This window comes from Macrobrachium rosenbergii, chromosome 31 (assembly GCF_040412425.1).
Source record: "Macrobrachium rosenbergii isolate ZJJX-2024 chromosome 31, ASM4041242v1, whole genome shotgun sequence".
Taxonomy (NCBI): domain Eukaryota; kingdom Metazoa; phylum Arthropoda; class Malacostraca; order Decapoda; family Palaemonidae; genus Macrobrachium; species Macrobrachium rosenbergii.
Genome location: NC_089771.1, coordinates 20223445 through 20250975, shown reverse-complemented (window position 1 = coordinate 20250975; position 27531 = coordinate 20223445). Strand labels below are relative to the sequence as shown.

The 27531-nt window shown below is 38.9% G+C and overlaps 1 protein-coding gene across 1 annotated transcript in view; it reads left to right on the top strand.

The window, feature by feature from the left end:
* The window catches only part of LOC136855404 (protein inscuteable homolog), a 122977-nt gene that overhangs the window by 92612 nt on the left and 2834 nt on the right, over window positions 1-27531 (top strand). The window contains 7 exon segments of the mRNA XM_067132394.1: window positions 16007-16198; window positions 17045-17171; window positions 17839-18066; window positions 18659-18898; window positions 19148-19319; window positions 19808-19983; window positions 21208-21386. Of these exon segments, the coding sequence (XP_066988495.1) occupies window positions 16007-16198; window positions 17045-17171; window positions 17839-18066; window positions 18659-18898; window positions 19148-19319; window positions 19808-19983; window positions 21208-21386 (1314 nt within the window).

The following is a 27531-nucleotide window of genomic DNA, read 5'->3' as shown; positions in this document are numbered from 1 at the left end:
ACTAATAGCACAACCCTTTCGTTCCTTTTACTGTACCTCCTTTCTGTATTCTCTTTCTAACATCTTACTTTCCACCCTCTCCTAACAATTGATTCATAGCGCAATTGCGAGGTTTTCCTCCTGTTACACCTTTTAAGCTTTTACTGTAAATTTGTTTCAGTGCAGAATGACCTCATTGGTCCCAGCGCTTGGCCTTTGGCCTAAATTCTATATTCAGTTCAATTCGATAATAGTCTCAATCTAATCCTGTGTGAACGTGGGTCGACGGTAGGATCTAGGAGAAGATGTGCGGCTGGTCATTTGGTAGTTTTAGGAATCATTGGCTTGAATTCCTATGAAATAGTAAGGGAATTTCGATATTTATTTTTCTTATTGTTGTTGTAACTACTGCTGCTGCTGTTGATGCTTTAGCGCTGTTGTTGCTCTAGAAGATGCTGTCGTAATAGTGAAGACTTCTTGTTCGAAGGACTTAAGTGTCCAAAGATGGAAGACAAGTGTAAAAGCTACTGGCAGGGGATTAGTTATTGCAGCAATTTAAAATTTCTTCCTCCGTAAATGAAAATCTGTATAAAAAGTAGATTGAACGTTCCTATTATCTGTTAGCATGATTGTGAACTTATTCAATTTATATAGAGGGAGTCGATGATAAAATCGAAATAATAAAGATATTGAAGATAACTTGATTTTAATGTGGAAGGAAACGAGGTCTTCGCTTGTTTTCTGTTTCTAACAAGATTGGCCTCCAGATCACCGCCACATTCTTGCCTCTACTTTCTTCTCTACACCACCAATCCCTCCATATTAAGAGCTGTTACACAAGAGTTCCAGACCGACGACTTTTGAACCTTTCTCTTTCATTCCCATAGCAATTGGAGACAATATCAGCCTTACTCCATTACGTCTCCTCTTGTAAACTTTTGATGTGACGAGGCCTGCCCCCGATAGAACGTTTAGACGACTTTCTTCTAGCCAGCACTGCTTCTGTTGAATATATGTTTGGAGTTTGTGTTACTACGAAAGGAGAACTTTTCATCGCTAAGAAAACCAATATTTTGGTATAGTTTCCCTGTGGAAATAATTTCTGATCCCCCGCTCTAATCCCTTCAAGTGTTATCCGAATGTTTTTTTCCTCCTATGACTGAGTCACTCTTAAATGTTTGGTCTCTCTCTCTCTCTCTCTCTCTCTCTCTCTCTCTCTCTCTCTCTCTCTCTCTGTTAGAAACTCTGGAGAATCTCCTGTTACTTTTGCCATCTCTAATGCGTTTGGTAGAGTCTTGGACTAAGAAAGCCAGAATCTTTGCTTATTGCTTTACCAATTCTCCTTGTGCTCTCCTCTTTTTATCTAACCTCTACTGATATTGGTGATGGTGCAACTTCTGTTATCTTCTCCATCTCTAGCGGTGTTTCTCAGGGTTCTGTTCTTGCACCTTCTCATTTCTTCTAGAATCGATAACCTCCAGTTCACCTTTTCGTTTTTATGCTTCTGCTTATTTTTAAGCCAGTGAATACTTACCATTGCCTCCAAGCCGTGCTCTGACGTTCTTTTTATTCTTTGTCTTGTGAGCATATATGAATTTGGATCCCCAACTTAGTCAAGTTAATTGTCACTCAAAGATTCTATACATATTATATATATATATATATATATATATATATATATATATATATATATATATATATATATATATATATATATATATATATATATATATATATATATATATACACAGTATACCTCCCCCTTTCATATTTGATTTTTACTTGTGAGAGTTTAATTGAGCCGCTTATTTCCATCAACATTATGGCTGTTCAGGTTGCTTACTTCTTGCCTTCATCTAGGTGAATTGATTTTGTCTTATTTTTGTTTGGCCAAGTACTCTCATATTTAGAGTTCAGTGCTTTGTCTCCCCCCTCGACATGACTGAATCAAAGGCAGGTCATCTGATGAATGACCTTGTAATTTTTTACCCGTGATTTCGGCGACAGTTCCTCTGAACCAAAGGAAACGTCCCCTCCTCTGAGGTAGCTTCGTGACACCAAGACGAAGTCCGCATTTAATCTGCTATGTTGGATGGCTCGGTTAAATGAGACCCTTTCCATGCACCACCAAGGTTTGAAACGTAACTGCTTCCATTTTCTTTACTTTGATTGACATTCCCTCCTGTGAAATACATGTCAATATCCTCCTCCTGGGTCAGGCCCCACTCTTCCTTCGCCCTCCTTGATTCTAGCTTTCTTATGACCTGGGCAAGAGAGTGGCACTGCGTCGTCCGTCCCAGTGGCCTCACGTCATTCTCTCAGTTTACAATAGCGTACCTGGCCAGAATGAAATTCCGTTCCTTGGTGAAGGCTTGCGTCTGATCCCTTACTTTTCTTCTCTGGTGTATTTAAGATTGTTTTTATCCTCGAAATGTAAGACTCATGTTTTTAAAATCGACCCGCGAGGAGACAATTTCTTCATTCAAAACCGTACTTTTAATCCATTATGTAGTCTGGGCCAAGCCAGTCATAAACTATTACCAAGAGGCTATTTCTGATTTTGCTACATATTTGGTGACCTTGATGTCTTTCGCGCTATTGAAAAGAGCCGCATTTATCCTTTTTCCTCTCCCATTCTCCTGATTGGGCAAAAAGGTGATAATACCCCTCGGTAATTACCATTCAGCTTCGGTTAACCACATATTTGAGGATACTTTGCATACCAAGTGAACTTTTTATCCTCCTACTGAACCTATTCCCTTCCTCCTTCCCTACATATTCATCATGCCCGTAACCTACCTCTCTCTCTCTCTCTCTCTCTCTCTCTCTCTCTCTCTCTCTCTCTCTCTCTTCAGATGCGAGGGCCATGGCTCCAGCTTAACTACGGAGAGCGTGATCGCAGTCTCATTTCTTGTCCTTTTTTTTTTTGAACAGGCTATCTGAACAGAATGAAGTTGTCTGAATTCCATTTTTTCTTAAGTGAACAGATTTTTATGACGTAACATTCGGTATGGTGTTGTTTGGTTGGTGTATATATTTGAACAAAATCAATTGAATGGGATGACCTCGCATCTGTGACACGCATGAAGAAAGTTTTTAAGTTTTGGAAGACATTGAAATAAGTTTTTAACCCATATGTACTTTTTAAATGAGTAAGGAACGAACTTTTGAAAACAATGTAGAAGCCACAGATATCTTTAATTGATAACGAAAAAATTGAGGTTTACGTTAAATGCTTGAAAGTTTCTAGTTAAGAGGCCTTGTTAACCTTTCTTCTGAGTGTGATTGAAAGGTTAACTGAGTAGTGGATAGTTTAATCTAGACGGCTGCATGCTAGCACGAGCCCTTGCCCGAAGGTGGCCTGTTCAGTGTGAATAAGAGTTAAGAGGTAAGACCTGGTGTGAACCTGCTTGTCCCAGCCAACCAAGTAATGCAAGAGGTTAGTGATGATTGAGAGATGCAGCTGACATGCCACCAAGAGTCCTTGCCCGAAAGGCTCCCCCAACCTCGCTGGTTTGACGTTAAAGATCCCAAGGCATGATTTTTTGGGTGTGTTGTTCATGGGTCAGGATTGAAATCTGTGTTGACATCGTAGACAGGCACAGTGGGATGTACAGTACAGGCGGTTTTCTAACAATGGTAGGCAATAAGAAAGTAGGCTCCCTTTAAGTCGCATCGGGTTGGTAGTGATGTAAGTTCCTGGGCATCCTAGGACAGGGCATCGGAACTGGTAGGGAACAATTCCTCTTCAAAAGAGCTTTCTCAAGTGTTTGAAATCTTGAAATGAATGACCAGGTTAATGGCACAGTTAGTCTGTTGTCTGTGATGTGTCTGGTTACGATCTCGCATAAGACACATGCTTCCTCGTATTCACAGCTCATGTGAACCCGACAGAAAATCTGGATTGCGGGTGCCTTGTCTCTACCAGGGGGCCGATGGGATGTATCAGATATAATTCTCTATTTCTTGTTATGCTCTTGTTCAGTGCCGTTATTTACCAAATCACGTGCTGCTTGGTCGAGTTCTCTGTGAGCGGAATGCCTAGAGTGGCAGTGAGTGACGGTTCTCCGACAGTGAAGACTGTCTTATATCGTTTAGGACACTCCCAGTGCTTTTTGAGGTAGAGGGCTGTATTGTGCCTTAGATTGCACTGCTCTGTCGCTATGCTGTGCTGGTTTTTCAACCGGAACGTCGAGAATAGCCAAGTTTTCCTCGAGTGATCATTTCACGCACGTATCCGGAGACGCTACAGTTACTGAATTCTTTTTAAATATTTTATGATTCTGGCAGCTGGGTAAAAAAAAAAAAAGTTATACTTTACCACTGGGACTAAGGCTGGAGTACTACTAAAATTGAGAATTTTAATTCTTCACCTTATTACTGTTATTACAAAAATTTAATATTTTATATCAGGCAATTTATATTTTACATAATGTTGTTTAGTCCTTAAAATTTCTCTCTCTCTCTCTCTCTCTCTCTCTCTCTCTCTCTCTCTCTCTCTCTCTCTCTCTCTCTCTCTCTCTCTCTCTCTCTCCAAAATCAGAGAGGGAATTTCTGCAATTAACTGTTTAATGACTCATGTCATGTTGCATCGTAAGTCTCCTTGATTATAATATATTTCAGAAAAAAAATAATTGAAATTTTATTCTAGTTGTTTTTAAACTGAGAATTAGTGTGTTGCCTTATAAATCTCAATTTTGATTGGTAGATTATATGCGTTATGGTGTATTTATTATTTATAATGGTTGAAGATTTTTATAAATTAATATAATTCAATTGTGAAAGTATACAGTCGAAGATAGGAGAATGTCATTGAAATAATATGTATGTTGAATAGATTAACGTCGTTTTCGTGATTTCTTCTAAATATCTAAAATTCCCGTTTTCCCTTCTTTTTGAGTAAGGAAATTCCCATTTTCCTCGTATCATCCCCAGAAGCTTTTCGTTTTCTTCCGTGTACCTTAAAATCTGCTCGCTCAAGTTTTCTAGTATTTTCTCAGTAGATAATTCACCATGTTAATTTTTCCTAATATCAGTGAGCTGTAATTTTGACTTAATTGAAAAAACCGTTGTTCTTTTTTGCAACATTGCTCGTAGGAATGAGTAAGAGTGTCATGACCGCATTCTTATGAGACACGGTTAGGGTATTGCCTCTACTTAAAGGACTTTTTTCTCTCTCCTTACGGAGTACAGTTACTAACCGACCAATACCGGTTCTTTGGAATTCGCCAAACAAACCCTCTAAAGGTAATTTTAATTTGTTCGCCCGATTGTTAGCAATGTAGTAAAACTTGTAATTAACGGAATCTTTCAGATTATGTTAGGATATTTTGTTAAAATAGGAAAATTGACCTCACGTCATTGATAAATGCCATTCAGGGGGATATAAAAGCGAGTTTAGTTTTGAATATTGAACAGACATTAAATTGAAAATTTTTTTTTTCATCTCATCATAAAACGAAAAGTCTTATGATGAAAAAATGAACAGCCTCCGGGTGTTAGGTTAACGGTTCTCGTCAAGTCTTCTCGGATGAGATTGCTAGCCGCATGGCCCCTCTTACCCACATTGCGACCCACTGCAGGCGAATAACTACCTGATACACAGTTCTTCAGCTTGGGAAACACGGTATTATTTACCGGAATTTGCGATAAGATTTCTGGCGTTCTCGGAATTCGAACCCGGGACCTTTCCTAAGGGAGGCGATGTTGTAACCTCTAAGCGATGTTAGTGTATGAAAGGTCTAGCTGACTAAGGACAAAAAGGCAAGTGTTTATGGAGCATTCCCGACTCCTAGTGAAGAGGTCACATGACAGGATATCCTTCCCTGCACGAATTTGCTGAAGGAGTAATTAAATCATGTCATTATCAGCCATGTCTTGTTATAAAGACTGGAAGAGTATTTAATCGTGTTATCAGCAAGATCCTGTTACAATGCCTGGGAGAGTATGTAATCATGTCTTTATAAGCAAGGTCCTGTCATAAGGGCTGGATGAGCTATTTAATCATGTCATCAGCAAGGTCTTGTTTTAAGGACTGGAAGAGTATTGAATTGTGTCATTATCAGCAAAGTCTTGTTTTAAGGGCTGGAAGAGTATTGAATCGTGTCATTATCAGCAACGTCTTATGAGGGCTGGAAGAGTATTTAATCATGTCTTCAGCAAGGTCTATAAGAGCTGGAAGAGTATTTAATCATGTCTTCAGCAAGGTCTATAAGGGCTGGAAGAATATTTAATCATGTCTTCAGCAAGGTCTATAAGGGCTAGAAGAGTATTTAATCATATCAGCAAGGTCTTGTTTTAGGGGCTGGAAGAGCATTTAATCATGTCTTCATAAGGAAGGTCTTATTAAGAGGACATGGAGCATTGTCGTTCAGTTTCAAACGGACACCGGCTATTTTTTTAATTGTTTTATTGTAGCTAGCGATTAATTGTTGTAACGGTTGTTATTGCTAATTATTTCTTTTGACAGAGCCGTACCTTTTACAGGATTCTTTATTGAAATTGTGTGCTTTAGGCAGGCTCTTGAATTTTCTCTTGCAAATTACAACCTTATCCTTGCATGATGAACCGTGAAAGACTTCATAAGAATGGTTAAAGATAGGGACAACGTCACATCCTTGTCATGGTTTATCAACTTCGTCTTATTTTGATTGGACTGCGATAGTTTTGAGCGCTTCAGAGTATTAACATATATATATATATATATATATATATATATATATATATATATATATATATATATATACAGCATATATATGTGTATGTATATGTATATGTATGGGTGTGTATGTATGTATGTGCGAAATTATATCCATTCAAGACTGCACTTGTGTACTAATGCCTATTCCATCATCCCTGCACTCTCTAACTAGGCTCCATCTTTTTTTTTATCATTTTAATATATTTCTGTTTTGTCGAGTCCAACAGTATCATATCTTTCGCTATATTTAGCCATGTCCCTGTCCTTCACCACGTTATGCATTTTATTTCCCATAAATCCTCGACATTATGGTGTTTATAAGAGATAAAAATGAAATTTTAATTTTTACGCTCAAGGCTCGTATGTCCCTCTTGCATGGATGGACCCTTCCACTGTCATGGCTGTCTCACTAAGAAGTGAAAATTATTACCATCATATTTTTTCTCCTCTTCTCCCTTCTTTTTTTCTCTTTTCTCTTCCCAATCAGGATAATTCTATCCTTGATTCGATGCTGCAAACATTACGGAGAATTCGTTAACACTGTTGGTGTTTAGAGACAGTTCTTCAGCCATTAAATGAGACGAGCACTTGGCTGTAAGATGCTTTTTAAAAGCACGTCGCTGATTCGTTGGATACAATTTAAAATGCGACTCTTCTTCGTGGTTACTTGATTCCATCCATTTCCGCCCTTTCCAGCCTTTTTATTTTTCTGTAAAAGAAGGCTACTATTGAGATGGCTATTTTCTGTCTGTCCGAACTTTTTGTGTCCGCCTTCAGATCTAAAAACTACTGAGGCTAGAGGGCTGCAAATTGGTACGTTGATCATCATCCACCCTCCAGTCATCAAACATACCTAAGTGCAGCCCTCTTGCCTTAGTAATTTTTATTTTATTTATTTATTTAAAGTTAGTCATGATCGTACGTCTAGCACCGCTATAGGTGCCAACAACACTTGCCATCACCGGGCCGTGGCTGAGAGTTTCATACGGCATTATACGCTGTACAGAAAACTTAAATGCGCCGAAGAAATTTCGGCGCATTGTTTACTTGTTTGTCCTAGAAAAGGAGGCTTTATGTATTGATGTATCATAGTTTCTTTTATATTTAAAGATTGCCTTTTCTTTAGAAATTTTTTCCATTTCCAGGGTGGCCTATCTCTCTAATTTTCAGATATTATTTTGGCCACTGCTCTTGGGAGGAGAGAAAGAGGGTTCTACTTTCAGTCGGCCTTGTAACGTAACATCCTTCAAATTGCGTCTTTCACATATCCGCCCTCTCTCTCTCTCTCTTCTCTCTCTCTCTCTCTCTCTCTCTCTCTCTTTATGTAATCGCGTATCGGAAGCTTTTAGTCGCCACTGCTAAGCTCTGGAATTCTCTTCTTCACCCTCTTGCATCTGCTGAGAAACTGATCTGTCTCTTCTTGATCATCAATTTTTCTGTGTTTTTATTTGATTCGAGCCTGGGCTAGACAGATTGCCGGTCCCATCGGCCTTGTATTTAAAAATATATTCTTTTTATCATTGTAAATTACTGTGTACGACGTATACAATCACAATTTTATTTGTAGCAAATATATGTACATAAATGTTTGGACAAACGAGCGAAGTTCATCCCCCTAATACATTATCTATTTAAATAGTTTGGTCTTGGATCTGAAGTTTATCAAGAGAGACAACTATATTCATTACCGTTGGTGACTTAAGAGGGAGTGCCCAAATGTATTAACAGGCGAAGCCTCCCGAAACCCAAATATGACGTTGAGGCTAAATGTGGACATAACCATTTATGGATAAACAATGGCGCTTGTTGTCCCGAACAAGAACTAAACTCGAGATGTCTCGGAAGGAATATTGTTCCTCCTCTTCATTTTATTGAAGTAAACATTTGACACAGAGAGAGAGAGAGAGAGAGAGAGAAAGAGAGAGAGAGAAAGAGAGAGAGAGAGAGAGAGAGAGAGAGAGAGAGATGACTGGATAGAATGAACTTTACTAACTGGACGTCAAACAACAACTATGGTTAATAAAAAAGTGGTTTTAGATCAAAGATTTCTCTCTCTCTCTCTCTCTCTCTCTCTCTCTCTCTCTCTCTCTCTCTCTCTCTCTCTCTCTCTCTCTCTCTCTCGTAGACACAAGTCTGACCCGACGATTATTCAAAGAAAATAGTTTAAACGCTTGTTTTGGAATCCTTAGGAAGTAACAGTATTTGTAGGTTTGTTTATATTTTACGTCACCCAACAGTTGAAACTATAAAAGTCTACTGAATAATGTACTGTTTGGTCATTGCTGGGTATCTACTCTTCCTTTTCAGAAGTGTTTATTGTAAGATCGCTTATAAATTATAAGTATTTCATTGATTGGTTTTTATAAAATGGCCAATCCAGGAATGGATCTTTCCTAGATAGTGACCCCAAGGATTTTCTGGAGTCGTTATCCAGGACTAATATTTCTTGGGGGTCATTAACTTTATGATATTTATAGTTTTATGTTCGTTTTTACGGTAATCCCAAAGTGCTTGTACTCAACACGCCGCAAAGGTGGATACATACCGGGTTAAAACCCTTCGGGTTCACTATCTAGGAAAGATCCCCAGGAATCTTTGGTTTTAGAATTGAATTCAACATAAATCTCATTATTTGCAAAAGTTGATATTCATTCCCTTGAAGATGCTGACATCATCTTTTATAAGATTAGATTCCTCAGTCGGCATCTCGAGTGAAGATTGGTTAGTTCCGCTTAAATCAAGTGGCCTCATTAGGTTTTAATTACCGTATCTTGGATAGACGGTCATGTCCTTAGAACTGAAATTGCTGAAAAATAAAGTCGTTGCGAAACTCAGCATGTTGATTAAGTATGCGGAATGGTTAACAGAAAGATGAAAAATATATAAATACCGTTATTGCTACGATGAACATGAAGGCTTTTGGGAGACACCAGGAGTCGGTTATGTGAAAAATTGCAGATGTTGAAGTGTTTGGTTTAATTAAAAGGTAGACACTGGGTAGGAAATAGAGTAAGATGTAGGCAGTGAATTGACAGATGTAAGAAATCGCTCTATTCCAGGACTGGCAGCCAGAGAGTTGTTTTGAACAGGTGACTGAGATTGTTAAAATAAGATACTGCAAAATCTGGAAGGTGAACATGTTGACGAACGGACAGAAACTACAAAGGGACAAAGCCTTCGTAGATAATAAACGGTAGACTTTAGACACGTATGATAAAGAGGAATAGCAATACAGTACCAAGGCAGTAAGAGACAGGAACGCTGTTATTGAAAAATGGGCAAAGCTACAAAGTTAGAGTACCTTAGTTTAACCAGACCACTGAGCTGTTTAAACAGCCTCCCAGGGCTGGCGGAAGGATTAGAACTTATTTTACGTGGCTAAGAACCAATTGGTTACCTAGCAACTGGACCTACAGCTTATTGTGGAATCAGAACCATTATACCGAGAATGAATTTCTGTCACCAGAAATAAATTCCTCTAATTCTTCATTGGCTGGCCGGAGACTCGAACTCGGGCCTAGCAGAGTGCTAGCCGACAACTCTACCGACTCATCCAGCGAGGAACTAATGGCGAAAAAGCCAGGAGAATGCACTGCAGAGATGCAAACAATTCAGCAAGCAGAATGAAAGCGTGGGTAAAAGCAAACAAAGCAGACACATAAGACCGCAACAAAAGCTAAGGGCAGTCTGATAATATATTAGCGCAGTTCCCTGTCGAAAAAGACGCTTCAGAGGTGAATGGCATGAGGTAGACGAAAAGTCTGGATTCCATCGGCAGTTCCAGCAGCATGCCGGGTTAAATTAAGTTAATGGGACGGATAGACAGGCTGTCAAAGAGTCTTAGAGAAAGAGACGGGCGAAAGTGAGACAGCGCAAGCGCATAAACCCCAGATGAATACCCAAGCAAAGGTGACTGTCTCGTCCTCCGGTTTCCACGTGGGTCTCTTTTGGGGTAAGCATCCCATTCATTATTTCCTGGTAGAAGCAGCAGGCTGATAGGGATCTTTGATTTAGGTGTTTATGCAAGCGTAGGTGTGGTAGTGGTATTCATTAGCTAAGGAGCACGTGTGTTTTACCAACGGTTTTTATCGCACAACAAAACTGACTCCACAGCCTGGTTTACAGCCTGTCTCATGACTTGAGATTTAAAGATTTTCTTTTTTTTAGCTCCGCTTGCTAACCCAGCGGTTTTGAAAGCCCAGGCTACTGTTGAAATCTCTCTCTCTCTCTCTCTCTCTCTCTCTCTCTCTCTCTCTCTCTCTCTGTTTGTCTTTGTATGCAAGCGCCGCGCATGCGCTTTTCTGGTTCCTGGATTTAAAGCTGTGTATGTCAATTGCAAGTGAAAATGCAACCATCTATTCAAGTTCATCAGAATTACTGCTTTAAATTGAAATTGAAACTATGCGGTACAGACCTCGACTTATCTTATATACTACCAAAGTCAAATGATAGCTATATAAGAAAGATTCTTTGTGGCTGGTAGTTTATTAATAGTCTTCAGATAATGTAACCACAACGTATAAACTTGTAAGTTATGTGAATAACTTGCTAACACAAGATAAAATAAAAAAAATTCTGTAGGGTTTTAGAGTCTAAGAGCTGGCGTCAACTGCAACGACATCGTGCCTGACTGTGTGTGTGTGTGTGTGTGTGTTTGTATGTGTGTGTAGTTCAGCAATTCATAACTTAACTGACTCATTCTAGCTTGTTAAAACTGTGTTTATAATAACGCGGGGTTTCTGGCATCCGAACAACTCCTTAATTGCCGAAAAGTAAATTTTATGAATTCGAATGGTAAATATATTTATCATAGTCATGAGCTGTTCGAAAAAAAAATTAAAAAGAAATAAAGAAGTACAAAAGAGCAGTGAAGGTAAAGGAGTCTTGAGAAAGATTCATCCCGACCATAAACCCACTTTCCCAGTAGATCAAAGTGGCAGCATCTGTTGCTTTGATGAATGAATTCGTTTTGTCTTGATTATAACCATAGCCAAGGGAACTATTACGCTGACAGTCTTACGGGTTGTGAAAGTGTTTCATAAGGTCAGTCGTTGCCTTCTCTCTCTCTCTCTCTCTCTCTCTCTCTCTCTCTCTCTCTCTCTCTCTCTCTCTCTCTCTCAGCCCTTTTTGCCTCCAGGTAGTAAAAAAGCGGGCCTAGCTCACAGCTGGACGACCCATTAGTTAATTAGTTGTTAGACGAGTGCTGTAGGTCGCAGCTATGGAGAGAGAGAGAGAGAGAGAGAGAGAGAGAGAGAGAGAGAGATACTCCAACGTGGGTCTTTACCGCTCTTTCAAAATGTATACTGTGCCTTTAAACCCGGAGGGCCCTGACGAGGAATTCTCACCGCACTTGGGTGAAACCATTCATAAAATATTCATAAGATAAGATTCTCCGTCACTAGAAAAAGTAAATTAGATAAATGAACTTGTAAGTTTCTCCTTTAGTGGACTGTACACACCTGTTTCTGATTAGCATTGTCGTTTCTTGCTGAGTAAGTTACGTAATCCCAATATCTTAGCTTTGTGTCCTTGTGTCCTTGCACTTTAATACCAACGCTTTTGTGTTTGAGAGGCATTTAATTTATTCTCTGATTGAAAAAAAAAAAAATCGGATTATTTTACTTCTTTGATATTTAGAGCTCAGGTCGTTTGTGACTGGTTTTGATCAAACCGTTTTAACTATAAGTTTTTGTTTATGTAGTTATTTAACAGTATATTGTGACATAATATGATATGTTGGATGTGTGTTATTTATGAATAAAAATATGAACATTTGATTTAGTAATGTTAGTTTGCATATTACCCTCTGCTGCTTCGAACGCCGAAGTAATACAAAGTTCAGCAAAAGAATTCGGTTCATAAATTCCTGTGTAAACAAGCGAATTGCCATATCCACGTACATATTTTCATCTTTTAAACTTGACGAATTCGAGTATTCCTTCTGGGACACTTGAACCCTCGAGGGTCAAATTCAGACACTCCTGGTCATTGCCAAATTCTTAAAATCGACGAATATTTGTCACAGTTTTAAGGCGAAAGACATTTAGATTATCGAGATTAGTTTGCGGGAGGGGTTACTAGAAGCTGTTATAGTACCTGATTAGCAACTCTCTGCAATATTAGCAGCTGTGTTATAGCACCTGATTATGCAACTCTTTGCAATAGGAATCGGTCTGTAGTTCATCTCCTTACAATGACCCCAGGCCAGGTGGTCCGCTTTGGTCACTTAGAATTTGAAAGACTTCGAACAAGGACACAAGTTTAGGTCTTGGGATTATACTATTTTTGACTATATTTATCAAAGGTTAAAGACTAGTATTTAAACATCTCAAAGCAGGGACAAGTAAACACTTGAAAATATGATACTCTTTTCCACTTGGCTTCTGTTTGTCTTTCTTCCTTCGGGTTCTGTTCAATCTTCGACTTCTTCCTATCGTAGACTTTTAGAACTAGCTGCGGGCTGGCTCGTCTGTCACTGAGAGGACGAAAAACCCCAGAGAAACGAGTTTAACAATCGCACACATCCAGACCGACGGCAGACGTCCACCTCGACTCATGGACGGGTGACATCCGCTTCTATTGACAGATGGAAATAAACCCTGACACTCACGTACTCATAGAAGACGTGATCATATGAACACACCGAGGTTGTCGAGCGAGTTGACAGATGCAAATAAAGATGGACAGACGTCTTGACAGATGCCGTCAGTCATGGGGTCCGAATATGTCGAATGAAAGGTACGCATAACTCGCATTTTTGGACGAAAGTTGTTTCTGTGTACACCTTCCCTCCCTCCCTCCCCCCTCTTGAACCGGTAATTATGTGTGTTTGCATATGCTGACCTCTCTGTCTGACGATCTTTACATTTCTTGACGTGAAATTATTTGTACTATTTTTATTGATATTTCCTTAAAATGAGTAAGTGTACGTGATTGCTTTTATGATGGAGTTGTATGTTTAAGATTTTTACTGTTGTGTGTACTATGTTCGTAGTTTTTGTTCATTCAATCGTTAACAAACATTTCCCCTAGAAAAGGTTTGAGGTTATTAAAAAGACTGAAATAGCTGTAATTACCGAGGGCAAGCTTAAAAAGGTACAAATAAATACTGCAAGAAAGAGTAGCCTTAGTTTGCTGGAAGAATGTATTGTTGAATTAGGAAACCCAGTGAATGATAAACGTTCCCGCATTCTTCGAAGCCTTTTAGGTATGACTTGTTAGTCGTGTGTAGAGTTCATTGATGGCTTTTTCATCATTATTTATTAGTATCCTGAGATGAATTTGCATGTGCCTTTATTTAAAAAAGGAAACAGACAGGCATGGTAAAGAGCAGTTAATTTTCTGTGTTACAGTTTACATTTTTATAGGTACATTCGTCCTGTATTTGTGGGGCTTTTGACTTGTTTTATTCCATCAGTAAATTTGGAAAATACGCAGTTATTTGAGATTATACGGTACTTGAGATATGGTTCTTTTGTAAGGCATGGAGTAGTTGTGTTTGGTTTCATTATCATCATCATCCTTCTTGTTCTTTGCGTTCCTTATAGTATTTACTTCAGTAAGTGGCAATTGTGTTTTTGTAGCTGGTGCGTAAACAGTTTCGTAAGTTAATGCATAGCCATCCCCACCCTCATCTGCATTGGCATACGCGACTGACTCAATGCGGAACCAGGGGAAAGGTTCTTAATGTTTAATTGAAGGATGAGGTGGGAGCAAGATACTGAAATTTCAGTGTGGTACCCTTTTAAATATGGAACTTTTTAAACTAAATATAGTCCTGACACTTCCACAAAGTAACTAAGATTTAAAATATATATTACAAGATCCTGTAAATTGCACCTTTGTAAGTCTCCTACGCATTGTAGTACAGTTTTATCATATAATGTATTATTGAGTTTCTTATAATAGAATAAGATATAGGTGGTTGTTTATAAAAGTGTTATCGCGCACTGTATTATTGAATGTCTTATAATAGAATAAGATGTAGGTGGTTGTTTATAAAACCGGTCTGTGGTTGTAATACAAGACAGCGCTTGGTTATAAATAGTCTCTTTCAATGAATGCGTTAGGCAAGCACTTTCAGTGAAGGAAGACAGGCTGGTTTCTGCCTTCTAGTCATTCAGTGCTTTGGCTATAGTTACGCCTACATTTTTTTTTTTCAAACTCTAATTATTAGCAATATGGATTCTATGGAGAACTTATTATTGGTGTGAAAAACACTTGAAACGGGACACTATAAAAATAACTTTTGTATTTTCTTTGTATTTTCTAATTATTCTTATGTGATATGCATATCGGAAATTTAAAAATATACTTCAGAATTTTATGTGCCGGGAATGAATAAGATAATTAATACTTAAGTTTGAAAGCTAAGTTTGTGTATATTCATAGTCACTATCATTTATCTTGGTGTGCATGACCTATTACGTTTGGGAAAAGCAATTATGTAAAATTATCGTACATCGAAAAACATTTAACAGCTGCATACCGCTACATATTACCCCGTTCGAACCTTCAAGTTTAAAAACCACTTATCTCCATGACCACTCGTTCTTATTTAATGGTTGTTTTGCTTGAACCTCTCACTGTTAACACAGGAGTCAAGACAGATAACAGAGCACCACAAACAGCCTTTTAAAACAAATTGTCTTCCCTAAGCCTCGTGAGAGCAATCACTGGGAAAAAAAGAATAAACAACTTTATTTTCTAAATACTTGAAGGAAAAAATCCTAAACAACAAATCGCAGTTGTCCTGTTGGAAAAAATGCTCTCATTTTATCCGAAAACAAACCTTGGAATAAAGACAAAAGTTCAAATAAAAACTTGTCATGAAGTCTAAGCCTCTTTTTCATTTCGCCTGTGAACAAAGGAAAATTTTACCTTAAAGAACAAGCCATTCTGACATTTAAAACTTCATCTTCCTTAAAACCAAATACAAACGACCACTGTCTAGAATCTCTCTCTCTCTCTCTCTCTCTCTCTCTCTCTCTCTCTCTCTCTCTCTCTCTCTCTCTCTCTCTCTAAAAACCAACCACGATTGACATATCACAGACAACCTACTCATAGAATAAGAGCGCGGTTTACAATGCAGCTGAAAACGATCAGCGAATAAATCTACTTCGTGCAAAGTACTTCATTTCATCTGCTATCTACTTAAATCATAGACAACTTGAAACGAAACTTTTCCTGCATCACCTTAAAAGAATCTTCAGACAACTACAAACAATCCTTCTTCCTTAGAATGCACGCTGTTTTTCAATTACGTTATAAGCCACAAGGTCTGAAGAGCCCATTTCATACTTCTTTCCTCTCATCCTCCATCAACAGAAATGATTCCCTGCAGCAGTGGCTCAAGGAGCTTCACGTTCTGTATGAAGCAGAGTGCATGAACACACTCCAGTCGAAGTCGCTGCCGGGAGAGTGCATAGACGTGCCCAACCACTCAGCCACGAGGCATGCTGTCAGAGCTATCCAGCGAAGGGCGCACACCGTCTCCACAGAGTTTGCCCGCCTTTGCCAGTGAGTCCCTGTTTCTGCTATTATGTTATACTGTATATTATATATTATATATATATATATATATATATATATATATATATATATTTATATTTATATATTTATATATATATATATATTTATATATATATATATATTTATATTTATATATATATATATATATTTATATTTATATTTATATATATATATATATATATATATATATATATATATATACATATATATATATATATACAGTATATATATACGTAGGATGGTGCATGCGAAACTGAATTTTCTTCCCCTGCTTTCTTTCGTAGATTTTAAGTAAATTGGCTGTTCAAGAAAATATAATATTCTTTTATTGAACCGGAACTTAAAATTATCCAAGAAAAAATTATCACATTATTAACAGGAAAATACGAATTGTTTTTCATAAGCCTTGATGTGTGTGCCATGTCAGTCAAATTGTAAATTAATATTTATTTTATAATAGTTTTTAAGATTTCCATGAATAGGGTACCATATAAGAAACTTAACTAGAATCTATTAGAATGACCATTAATAGAGAATCTGTTACTGAAATTCTTTATTCCGTTTACGAAACGTTATAATCAAATACTCTCTGATATATTGCTATTCAAGTGAGATTCTGGTGTTTGTCGCTATTGATTCACAATATATTCCGTTAAACTTTGACCGATGAATTTTATATTCATCACAATGCTTGTGAAAATCAACAGACTGTACTATGAAATATTCTTAATTTATTTTATTTCTTTATTTATTTATTTTATCTCGACGCCCGGTAAGCATACATGTCCAACATGTTTGTCTAAAGTTGCGCAACTTATCTCCTTGGTTTCCCAGGCGCTTAGAATGGCTGGAACTCTCCCAGGTTCCTGTCTTATCAGAATCCCTGGTGGGCCACATTCAAACTTTCCTGAGAGATTACACCACCCAGTGGACTGCGGCCGATCCCGACCTCCAGCCACAGGTGAGTCAGTTCCTTTCAGCAACCCTCTAGATGGCGGCGGCGCGCGGAGGGTTGGTAACATTCTTACCTTAACATTCTTACCTCTTATGATTAGGTTAATGGCTGAGGAAATCTCGTTATTCACGCCCGATTAATTTGAATGAATGTAATCGAGGAAGGTGGCGTATTATTCACATTCTGGAGGACTCTGTTAATGAGATTACCTTGGTAGTTTGCGCGCCTACCCCTTCCAAAGGGTGGTCAGGGGCAGCCAGCGGCCTTCAGGAGTGAGGTTTATCTTCTGGTGAGAATCTGTGTGAACTGTCGCAGTGGTGTACTTGAGGTTTATCTCTTCAGAACAGGATATTTTCATGGGCATTATTATTATTATTATTATTATTATTATTATTATTATTATTATTATTATTATTATTATTATTATTGTAGTAGTAGTAGTAGCAGCAGTAATGGTAGTAGTTATTGCTGTTATTTATGTTTATCTTCATTTTAGTGGAGACGAACATTAGTATCTGCAGCACTCGTAGTAGTAGTATTAGTAGTAGTAGTAGCAGCAGCAGACCGAATGTATCAAATTTATCATAAGCAGTTAATTACGCTGAACTTGATCATTTCGCCCCGACATCTTAATAAATGCCATTAATTCAATCATTTCCCGAATTCATTTCAGTCATCTCTGGGTCGTCAGAGCAGAGTGATCCAGCAGATTTGCCAGAGGTTGATGGAGGTCTGCAGTCACGACAGAACCAACAACAACAACAACAAAAGCAAGAACAGCCACAAAGACAGCAACGAAGACTCGAACAGCGAGAGAACCCGGCAGGTGGTGCAAGTGGTCACAGCGCTGGGCCACGCATTCACGAAACTGGTCGACCTCATGCTCAGCAGAGAAATCAAGGTAATTATGACTCGGCCGATGCTTTTGAGGAACTGCGGACTGCTTCATAAGCAAGATCCTGGCTATAATGACAGTAGAGAAATATTAGAATTTTCATTATTTTATTGCATTGGTCAGTGGCTGCTATAGTGTACGTAATGCAGTTATTGCCTTTATATCATAAATATGGAGTTATTGACCTGGCGTTGTAATAGGGCTCTTCAATATGGATCCCTTTAATTCACAGTAGATCTGCTATAATTACAGCAGGGAAATATCAGAATTGTCATTATTTTATTGCATTGATCAGTGGCTGCTATAGTGTAAGTAATGTAGTTATTGCCTTTATATAATAAAAAATATGGAGTTACTGACCTGGCGTTGTAATGGGATTCTTCAATATGGATCCCTTACTGTACTAACAAAAACAGCAGTTCTAAATGTTAGGCTGTACTCTTATAAGTGAAAGCATACTTTGGTCTCGTAAACTATAGATAATAGGTAAAAAGTAGTGAAATAACTGCTTTAATTTTGTTGCATATTAAATGAAAAAATACATCATTCAGTGAAACGCATTTTGCCACTGATGCTCGACCATTACTTTGACTTTCAGGTAGTGATACGGGCGATAGAAGAACCCCTCGGAAAATCTGAAGCAATGTCCGCGGTCATTCTCATGACGACCTTGGGGATAGACGGCGGCCACATCTGTCGTCTCATAGCCGTTCTCGGGGGCGTTAGGGCTCTGCTGGGTCTGTGTCTAGAGCCAAGGCTGAGATGCGTGCGAGTAGAGGCCCTTCGAGCATTAGCAACTGTCTGCTGCGTGGTCGAAGGAATCATTGAATTAGACAGGGTAAGGGCGATAGCTTGGAGCTAACCGTGGGAGGACTGTGGTTAATAGATGCTGTCAGGGAATATTCTTTGGTGAATAACCTCAATATGTTTCATACGATATAAACTAAAACAGATAATAAAAGGAATAATCTTTCTTACGAGGTAATACATGAGAAAGCGAACTTTTCGTAACTTAGAGTTCCTTTACTGTCAGTTTCCTTACGACGAGCACAATTTATCATTGTAATCACTCGTGTTTTCTTTACAGGCTGGAGGCATTGAAGTTGTGGCGGAAATCTTGTGCGATTCTGACTGTCCCGAAGATGAGAGAAGTGAGGCTGCAGGGGTATTGGCACAGGTTACATCTCCCTGGGTCGAAAATAACCACAGAATCACAGCTCTGTATGAACACGTCGAATCTATAATTATTGCTCTTACGGGTAAATCAATAGGTTATGCTTTCAAACGTATCTTTTTTTCAAGAGTTTATTTCATGAGTGGGTTTTAGGTTACAGTTGCAAAGTGACGTTATTAGGTGGTTTAGGAACTTAATCACATTTTCCAACAAAGAGACCAAGGAAATCTCAACTTCACCTTCACGTTTCTTTGACAAAAAAAAAGAGGGTGACCATTCTGACAAAAATCATTTTATCTTCACTCACGCGTCAAAACTAATATCGTAGCATCCTAACACACACATATCGTAGCATCCTAACACACACACACACACACACACATACGCATCAAAACTGACGTCGTAGCATCCTAACACACACATATACACACATCAGTGGATATTGTAACTTTAATTTGTTAATCCATTCGAGATTTGATAAACTTCAATAACCCAATACGCAAAGTGACATTTTTAAGCGAAAAAATTTATCCCTTTAAATTTAATATATTTATTTTCCTGAATTTGTAACAGACTTGGCAGGGTCCACGAAGACACCCGAGATCTTCCTTCTGGCGTCAGCAGCTCTGGCGAATTTGACTTTCCTGGACGGAGGCTGTGTGGATGCCATGATGTCTGCTGGAACTGCCCGTGCTCTTCTGCGTGCCGCCAAGACCAGTCTTGCTGCCTCTATATTCACCAAAGATCAAGTAAGCACTAAGGGATTTGAAACTGAATATGAACTAGTAATAAGAGCAATGATTTATCGACTCTAGAAGATAAACTGAGCAATGTTTTACTTAAGCTTGAATCGAGGTGTTCTTTAGACCTTGTTCCTCTGCCAGTCATTGGTTTAGAGCGAAAATATGGAAACTTGTCTTACTAATGTGCCAATATTTTTGCGTCTTGTATCTGCCGCTTGTCGGTAACATCGATGACGCTTTTCGTCATTGGTATATCTCTAAGTTATAGGTAGACACTTTTTGTCATAGGTATATCTCTAAGTTATAGGTAGACACTTTTCGTCATAGGTTAAGTTATAGGTATACACTTTTCGTCATAGGTATATCTCTAAGTTATAGGTCTTCTACTTTTTTTCATATTCCTCAGTGGTTAGCTATTTACCTTTGTTACTATTTGATACTAATTGACTACTTGCTTCGAGAACACTGTTTTAGTCTTTTTAAATTTTGTGTTACCGAGACTGAAATCGGTGGCTAACTTAGTTCTTTTCTTGGAAACCTTGCTATGTAGGTGTTTTCATACTTTTTAACATTTCTAGTACCATAGTGAATATCATTGTTATAACGGTTGTTTCTTTAACCATGTCAGGAAGCCCTGTTCAATTTCTATGAGAGTTTGATACAACACAAGAGAAAACTGAAACGGAAAAATGTAGAAAAACGTATTTAGAAATGCTCCAATTGTCACAGTTAACTAAAAGAAAAACCCCATATAATTTTAGGATATAAAATCATTCATATAATTTTTAGCTCTACCGCAATGCATGTTAAAAGGAAAAACAGATATTCTGATTAATATTCCGTACGCAATGCCAGGGAGTAATGAAGCAGGGTAGAGTGTATCCAAGAAAAGAAAATTACTTTTTATAAGGCGGAGGAAAGTGAGTTTGATTTTTACTTGGAAGGCTAGAAGGCGCAAGGCCACTTTCAGTTTCGTATCATGATTAACCTGTTGAAAAGGCTGGTTTTTTTCCCTTTTCTTGTTTTATTTTTCATTAAATATGTTAGGTATGATTTTCTGTTCGTAATATGTTTTTGTCTTGTAATATCTCGATATTCGTAAAATAGTATAAAAGGGCAATTATCATTCATGGTAATGATCTTGCGTTCAAGAACTTCTTGTAGTGAGACCTTTGCGTAGTCAAAAACAGTTTTATTCCTACTTTCAAAGCCTTTCTTCCTCCCGAACAGATAGCCACTGTCCTGGCCAACCTGTGTGGAAGCCGAGAAGCCGCCGAGGAAGTAGTGGGGCACGGGGGCGTGGCCGTCCTCCTTAATTTGCTCAACACCCGCCCACCCCCGAGCCACCGCTTGCCTGAAGTTACCACGGCCGAGAGAGTTCAGCAGAAAGCAGCCATTGCTCTGTCCAGGTCAGTCTCGAGATTTCAGAATGGAAGGAATATCGTACACGGCGGCGATTGTCTGGAGTTTAATTCATGTACCAAGCAGCCCGTTGAGGGTGTTTGTTAGTGTATCTGTACGATTTGATGGCTTGGATACTGGACTGCTCGGCGTTAACTCGCTCAGTTAGATACAGCTAACTTGGTTTTCGTGAGGGTGTCCGTAAGGCTTACCGCTAGTACGGCTTAAAATCGCAGGTTGAGCCGGGGCATCTTAATTACAGTTTACCGTTACACAACAGTGCAGCGTTCAATAGTAGTCTTAAGATCGCGAGACCTTGCATCACTGAATTAGTAGTAAATTTAATTTTTTGGTCAAAAATGTCTATTTGCTGAATACATGAACAATTTATTTATACAGGTCGTCTGCTTACGAAAAATGTCTGCATGAAACGTTCAGAACAGATAATGTAACCTATTTTTTCAAACTTTTCATAGAAAGTGTTTACTAGATAATTTAAGTATGATTTCTTCAACCTTATCGAAAAACTGTATCTTCATAGATATTTTTTTTCTTTAATCTCTTCATAAACGGTCGAGGTAGATTAAAAATCCTTAAAATGTTCTTAAATCAGCTTTTCAAGATTGTAGCACAACTCCAACAGTATTGCATATACTGTACAGCACAGCACTTAGTAAGGAAAGTACATTAAGAGAGTGAAATGGTTCGAAACCAAGTGTCCAGAGTTCAAAATTCGGTATCTTAAATTTCAATGGCTCTTAAAGTACTTAATTAGTTTCGTAAGTACTTTTATTTTCAGTTTATTAGATTTAAAATGGAAGCTATTTAAATCGTGATTAACGTTGACATGTTTGTGTACAAGGTCATTCAGGTGAAAGATGTTTATGCTCACTGAGAGCCGCTTGAGACCACAGTTCACTGAGAGCCGCTTGAGACCTAACAACTGTGTAGTTCTGTTGCCTGATGTTATTAGTAAATCAAGATAAATTCAAATTTTTATGAAGTTCAGAGTAAGTTTAGCTATCACACTAGTTTGGAGAAGTTTTCATCTTTATCATCAAGTGGTGAATAAAAAAGTTTTCATCTTTATCATCAAGTGGTGAATAAAAAAAGTTTTCATCTTTATCATCAAGTGGTGAATAAAAAAAGTTTTCATCTTTATCATCAAGTGGTGAATAAAAAAAGTTTTCATCTTTATCATCAAGTGGTGAATAAAAAAATATAGTTTACAGTCTAGTTTCTAACGCAGCGGTTGTCATAAGAATGCACTCAAAGACTACAGATGTACATTGCATACATATTTTCTTGTTTTAGCTTTCTCAGTTAATAAAAAATGTAGGTTATTTAATTAGACACATCTTTAGATATAAATCAGCTGTATTGTGCCTTTTACACGTATTTACATAAATATTTTTTTTTTATTTTATAAAAAGTCGAGAGGTGAGAACCTGTAAACGATGTTTGTTGATGGAAGTCTTGTTCTCTATCATGACAACTTGTTGAATTGGTAACAAGTTGTCATTTGCTTCGTCCTTCGATATCGTTCCTGGTGGATACTTACACCCCAGTGGTCCAACTTTATAGCAGATGGCTTTTTTTGTGGCTTAACTTTTTGGATGAAGAGGAATCGACTTATATCCCTGCTTTTTGTGGCCTTCCTCTTTGGATGAAGATAAAAGAATCATCCTATATCTCTGCTACCCTCTTGTTGCTGGAGGGGAGTAAATCCTCTGGCCGTGATTGTTGGTGCATGGCTTTACTTGTTGGTTGATATACCCTTTGTTTTTCTGGGTGTCTGGTGATTCGTCCTGGGGTGTTGTTTCCTTTTTTATTTCGTGGCTCCGCGTCCTGATTAATTAAGAATAATAATACATGTCCTTGGGCTCTTGCCAGCATTACACTGATAAACTTTAATGGTACACCCTGAGGCCCTGTGTACAAACAGACACTTTGTTGCCTTTGTTTTCTGCATCCTTTAATTGGCCCCCCTCCTTGATGGATGGCATGCTGCTGATAGGCAGATGTTTGTCATGCATATTGCCAGATGGCTTGTCCTGCCCTTGCTTTACTGCTGGATTGCTGATATCTTATGGGGCCTTTAATGCTGAATTGCTGGGGGATGGCAAATAACAGTTTTCTCAAGTCCTGCTTGATGGTGACTAGCTCATCCAAATATGGCATTTGCAGGTGGATGGAAGATTTGCATAGTCATGCAGCTTGGTGTCTGATGGCTCATTATGGTTGTGATTGTGGCTAGATAGACGATTTACCTTGTCATGCAACTTGCTGGTGTCTGATGGCTCATTAATTATAGTTGTGAATGCAGCTAGATTGCAGGTGCCACATTTGATGGCCTCATAATTAGCAATTTGTGGGAGGTGTTTCCTACCACCTGGTAATGCCTCGTCCCTGCTGCTTTGCTCACATGTGATGGCAAATTACTCTTTCATTGGTCCTGTATGTGAACCGGTTGACAAACCCATAGCTTTGTTTGCTTGCGTTGAAGAAGTCTTGGCCTATATAATTCAGTTTACTAAGGGACAGTGGATGGCCTTGTCCTGTGGACTGATTTATTTTGCCAAATATTTAATCCTGTGGAATCTGTTTGCTGCTGGATTTCATATGCTACTTCATCTGGCCATACCTGTTTGTGGATGCCTCTTTATATGTGATCCTGCTTGCTGCTGTATAGCTATGTGGATGCCTCTTTATATGTGATCCTGCTTGCTGCTGTATAGCTAATTGACCATGTTAAATGTCCCTGCACACTGATGGATGATAGTATATCCTGTGGACATTGCTTGTGAATTGTTTCTTTAAATAGATCTGGCTCTTGGAGGCTGATGAATTCCCAGATAAGCTATTCTTGGGGGCCTGTTAGCCTGTAAAATGTGATTTTTTCCTCTCACTGCTGCTTTGCAGATTAGGCCATTTTTCTTGTCACTGCTCATAGTGGATGTCTGTAACACTGATTGCTGCCAAGTAGCTGGTTTTGCTAGCTGGGTTGCAGTTATGTCATGTTGTCCTGCTTGATAGTGTTGTAAACCTTCTCATACAGTTAATTTTGCAGATGAAATTATTTATTTTGTCTTGTAGCCTTTTAAGATACTAATTAGAATGAAAATACTTCATCCTGCAGAGTTTTTGTGGGTCTGCTTTTTTTTTTTTTTAACATGGGCCATGCTTCTGGTCCTGCTCCATTGTAGGTTGGTAGTTCTACAGTCCTACTTAATGACATGTGGCTGATGCCTCAACCTATTATCCTGTTTGCTGCAGAGATGTTCATTTTAGGGGCCTTCTTGCTGTTCACTAATGGATGCTTAATGGTACATCCCATGGTTCTGCATGCTGTTAGGAAATATATATATTGTTACCGCCTTGCCTACCGAATGGTCATATAACTTAGCTTCCTAAGCTGGAAAATGTTGTTTCGTGGTAACTGCTTTTGATAGCTTATTCTTGGGCAGCTCATCATCCTGCGTGCCCAGTTTGATGATGGCAGACATCTACTGATTTTGTTGCTAAATACCAGGTCTCTCATTTATTTGCAATGCATGTGGATGGATGGGCCAACGTTTGTGCATGCTTGCCTGTTCTTGGTGCTTGTTTGTAGATTTGGCCGCTTTCTCTGTCACTGCTCATATGGATGATTAACACCAGACATATTAAGCTTTTTTTTTGTTGACCAGTGGAATTGCCGTCTGTTTCCCTATTGCCCTGCATAGTAGCACTGCGTCTTGCTGTGAAGCATTTTCGTGAGGTTTGTTTTTGTATTAAGAAGGGAGACACCACATACCAGTGGTGGCTTTTCTGTTCCTTTGTTTGAAAAATTTGGCCATTTTTCTGACACTACCATGGAACATAAGTTCTGAAGCACTGCTTGATGAGTGCTCATTTTTTAAGGTTGCTTCCTGTTCACTGATGACGTTCAATGGTATATCTTGTGGCTCTGCATACCATTTGGACATTTCTTGTCTTTGGAATTCTTGAGTCTTCCTACTTGCTGGAGATGCTTAATTTTGCCACCTTCATTGCTGCTAACCTGCAGATCCCTCACTCTCTTTGCAGTGCTTTCAGGTGAATGGTTCCTCCTGTAGTCCTGCTTCGAGATGGATACCTTGTCTTGTGTGCCCTGCAGCCTTGTGTGTCCCAGCTTGATTATGTCCCTTTCTTGTTGAGAACCTGCTCACTGGATAATAGTCCGGTTTCCTACTCACTGGTGACTGTTCTTTTCTTCCTTAGTTATTGTTCCTTTCTTGCAGATGGCACCTTTCATGATCATTGGCAGACAGTGCTTTTTTGTACGCACTACTGGCATCTGTGCTTTTCTGCAAATGACACTGCACTTGTTAACTGAACAAAAGTAACTTTCCCTACCTGCTGGTGGATGTCCTTTCCTGCTTGCTGGCCCAACAGGACCTGTAATTGCTTACCAGCTCACATCATGTTTTCCTGCTCACTCCTTGGTGCTGCCTTTAGGTCTACTTGCTTCCTAAAGTTAGCTTTTCTGTGCAGTCTCTGACACCACCTAATCTGTTCACCTGCAGATGGGTCTTTTCCCTCCATCAGCACCCTTTTCCTGCTCCTGCACAATATATCTTTTCCTGGTTGCTCACGAACTGTTCTTTCTTGCTGATGGCACCTTTTCCTGCTTACTGAAAGACACCTCTCTTGGTCGAATAGCTGAAAACAGCATTTCTTCTTTGGCAGAAATTTTTCTTTCGCCGATTTACTTTGCCTTTTCCTGCTTATTAGCCAATGGCACCTACTCCTGTTTTACTCAAAACCACCTTTTTGCCAACCAAAAATAGATAATCCTTTCCTGAAGATGCCATTTTCCTGCTTGCTGGCACCTTTTGCAGTCAACACCTCTTTTGCAGCCAACACCATCTCTTCATACTCTCCATCTGAAAACGCCTCATCTTGTCACTGGGTGTTAGTACCTTTAGCTGCCAACAGCATGTGTTCTTGCTTGCTGATTGATGGCTTATTTTGCTCTCAAGAGGATCTGGTTCAGCTCATGGGATGACACCACCTTTTCCTGTTCTCAGGCCAATGAGACTTTTCAACTGATCACTGTGTGATGCCCATTTCCTGCTTGCTGAAAAATTGTGCCTTTTTCTGCTTACTATCAAACAGCACCTTTTGCTACAGATACCAGCTTTACATGTTAGCTGGCAAATGGACCTTTTCTACTAGCTGCTGATAGGCAGAACATTTTTTGTCATGCTCCTTGCCAGCAGATGTATATTTTTATTGGTTGCTTGCTGACATTCAGGTCTTTCTGTGGTTCTGCTTGCAAGTGGGTATGTCTGCTTGCAGAGTGGGTTGCCTCTTGCTTGCTGTTGATTACCTTGTTGTGTGTCCTGTGATGAATAGATCATCTTACTGACCAGTGGCTTTTTTTCTTTCTCTCTACTCTTTGGCCAGTGTTACCATTTCCTGCTTGCTGGTTGATTCACTGGTTTACACCTTTTCCTGCTCCTTGGCCAACACCCCCATCTTCTTGCTCTTTGGGCAATGACTTCTTGCCTGTCACTCTTCTTGCTGAATGTCAGTTTTAATCAAACATTCAGCTTTAATCAGTGTTTGGTGAATGCCTCTGCTTGGTATCTTGTGTCCTATGTTGGATGGTCCTGTCTTCCTGTTCTCTGACTTGTGGCACGTTTCTCTGGGCCCTTACAGACTGTTCTTTCCTGCCTAAAGCATTTTCATACTCAATGGCCAACAGCACCCTTTCCCATTCACTGGATAGTGGTACCTTTCCTGTCACACAGTGGATAGTTGTTTCTTTTGCCTTTTTGCTAGCAGATTTCAAGCTAGTTGTGTTTGTGAATTGAATTATTCTTCTTGAAGGTAAACCCCTCATTCTGTCTCCCATTTGTTGCTCGATACCTCGTAGTGCATGTGCCTGTTTGCTGCCAGATATCTGGTTTCTACCAAATAGCAAATACCTTATGATCCTCTTGTCTTGCATGCTGACTCCAATTAATGGAACAAGAGGAAAAGTATGTCCTTTCATCACTTAATGGATGGCTAATGGTTTATTTTACGATCCTGCTTCCATGTAAATTTTTTTCATTTTGCCTCACTTGTTAAAGATTGGACAATAGGTGGTGGATGTATTGATTTTTAGCTTTGTTGGGTGCCCAG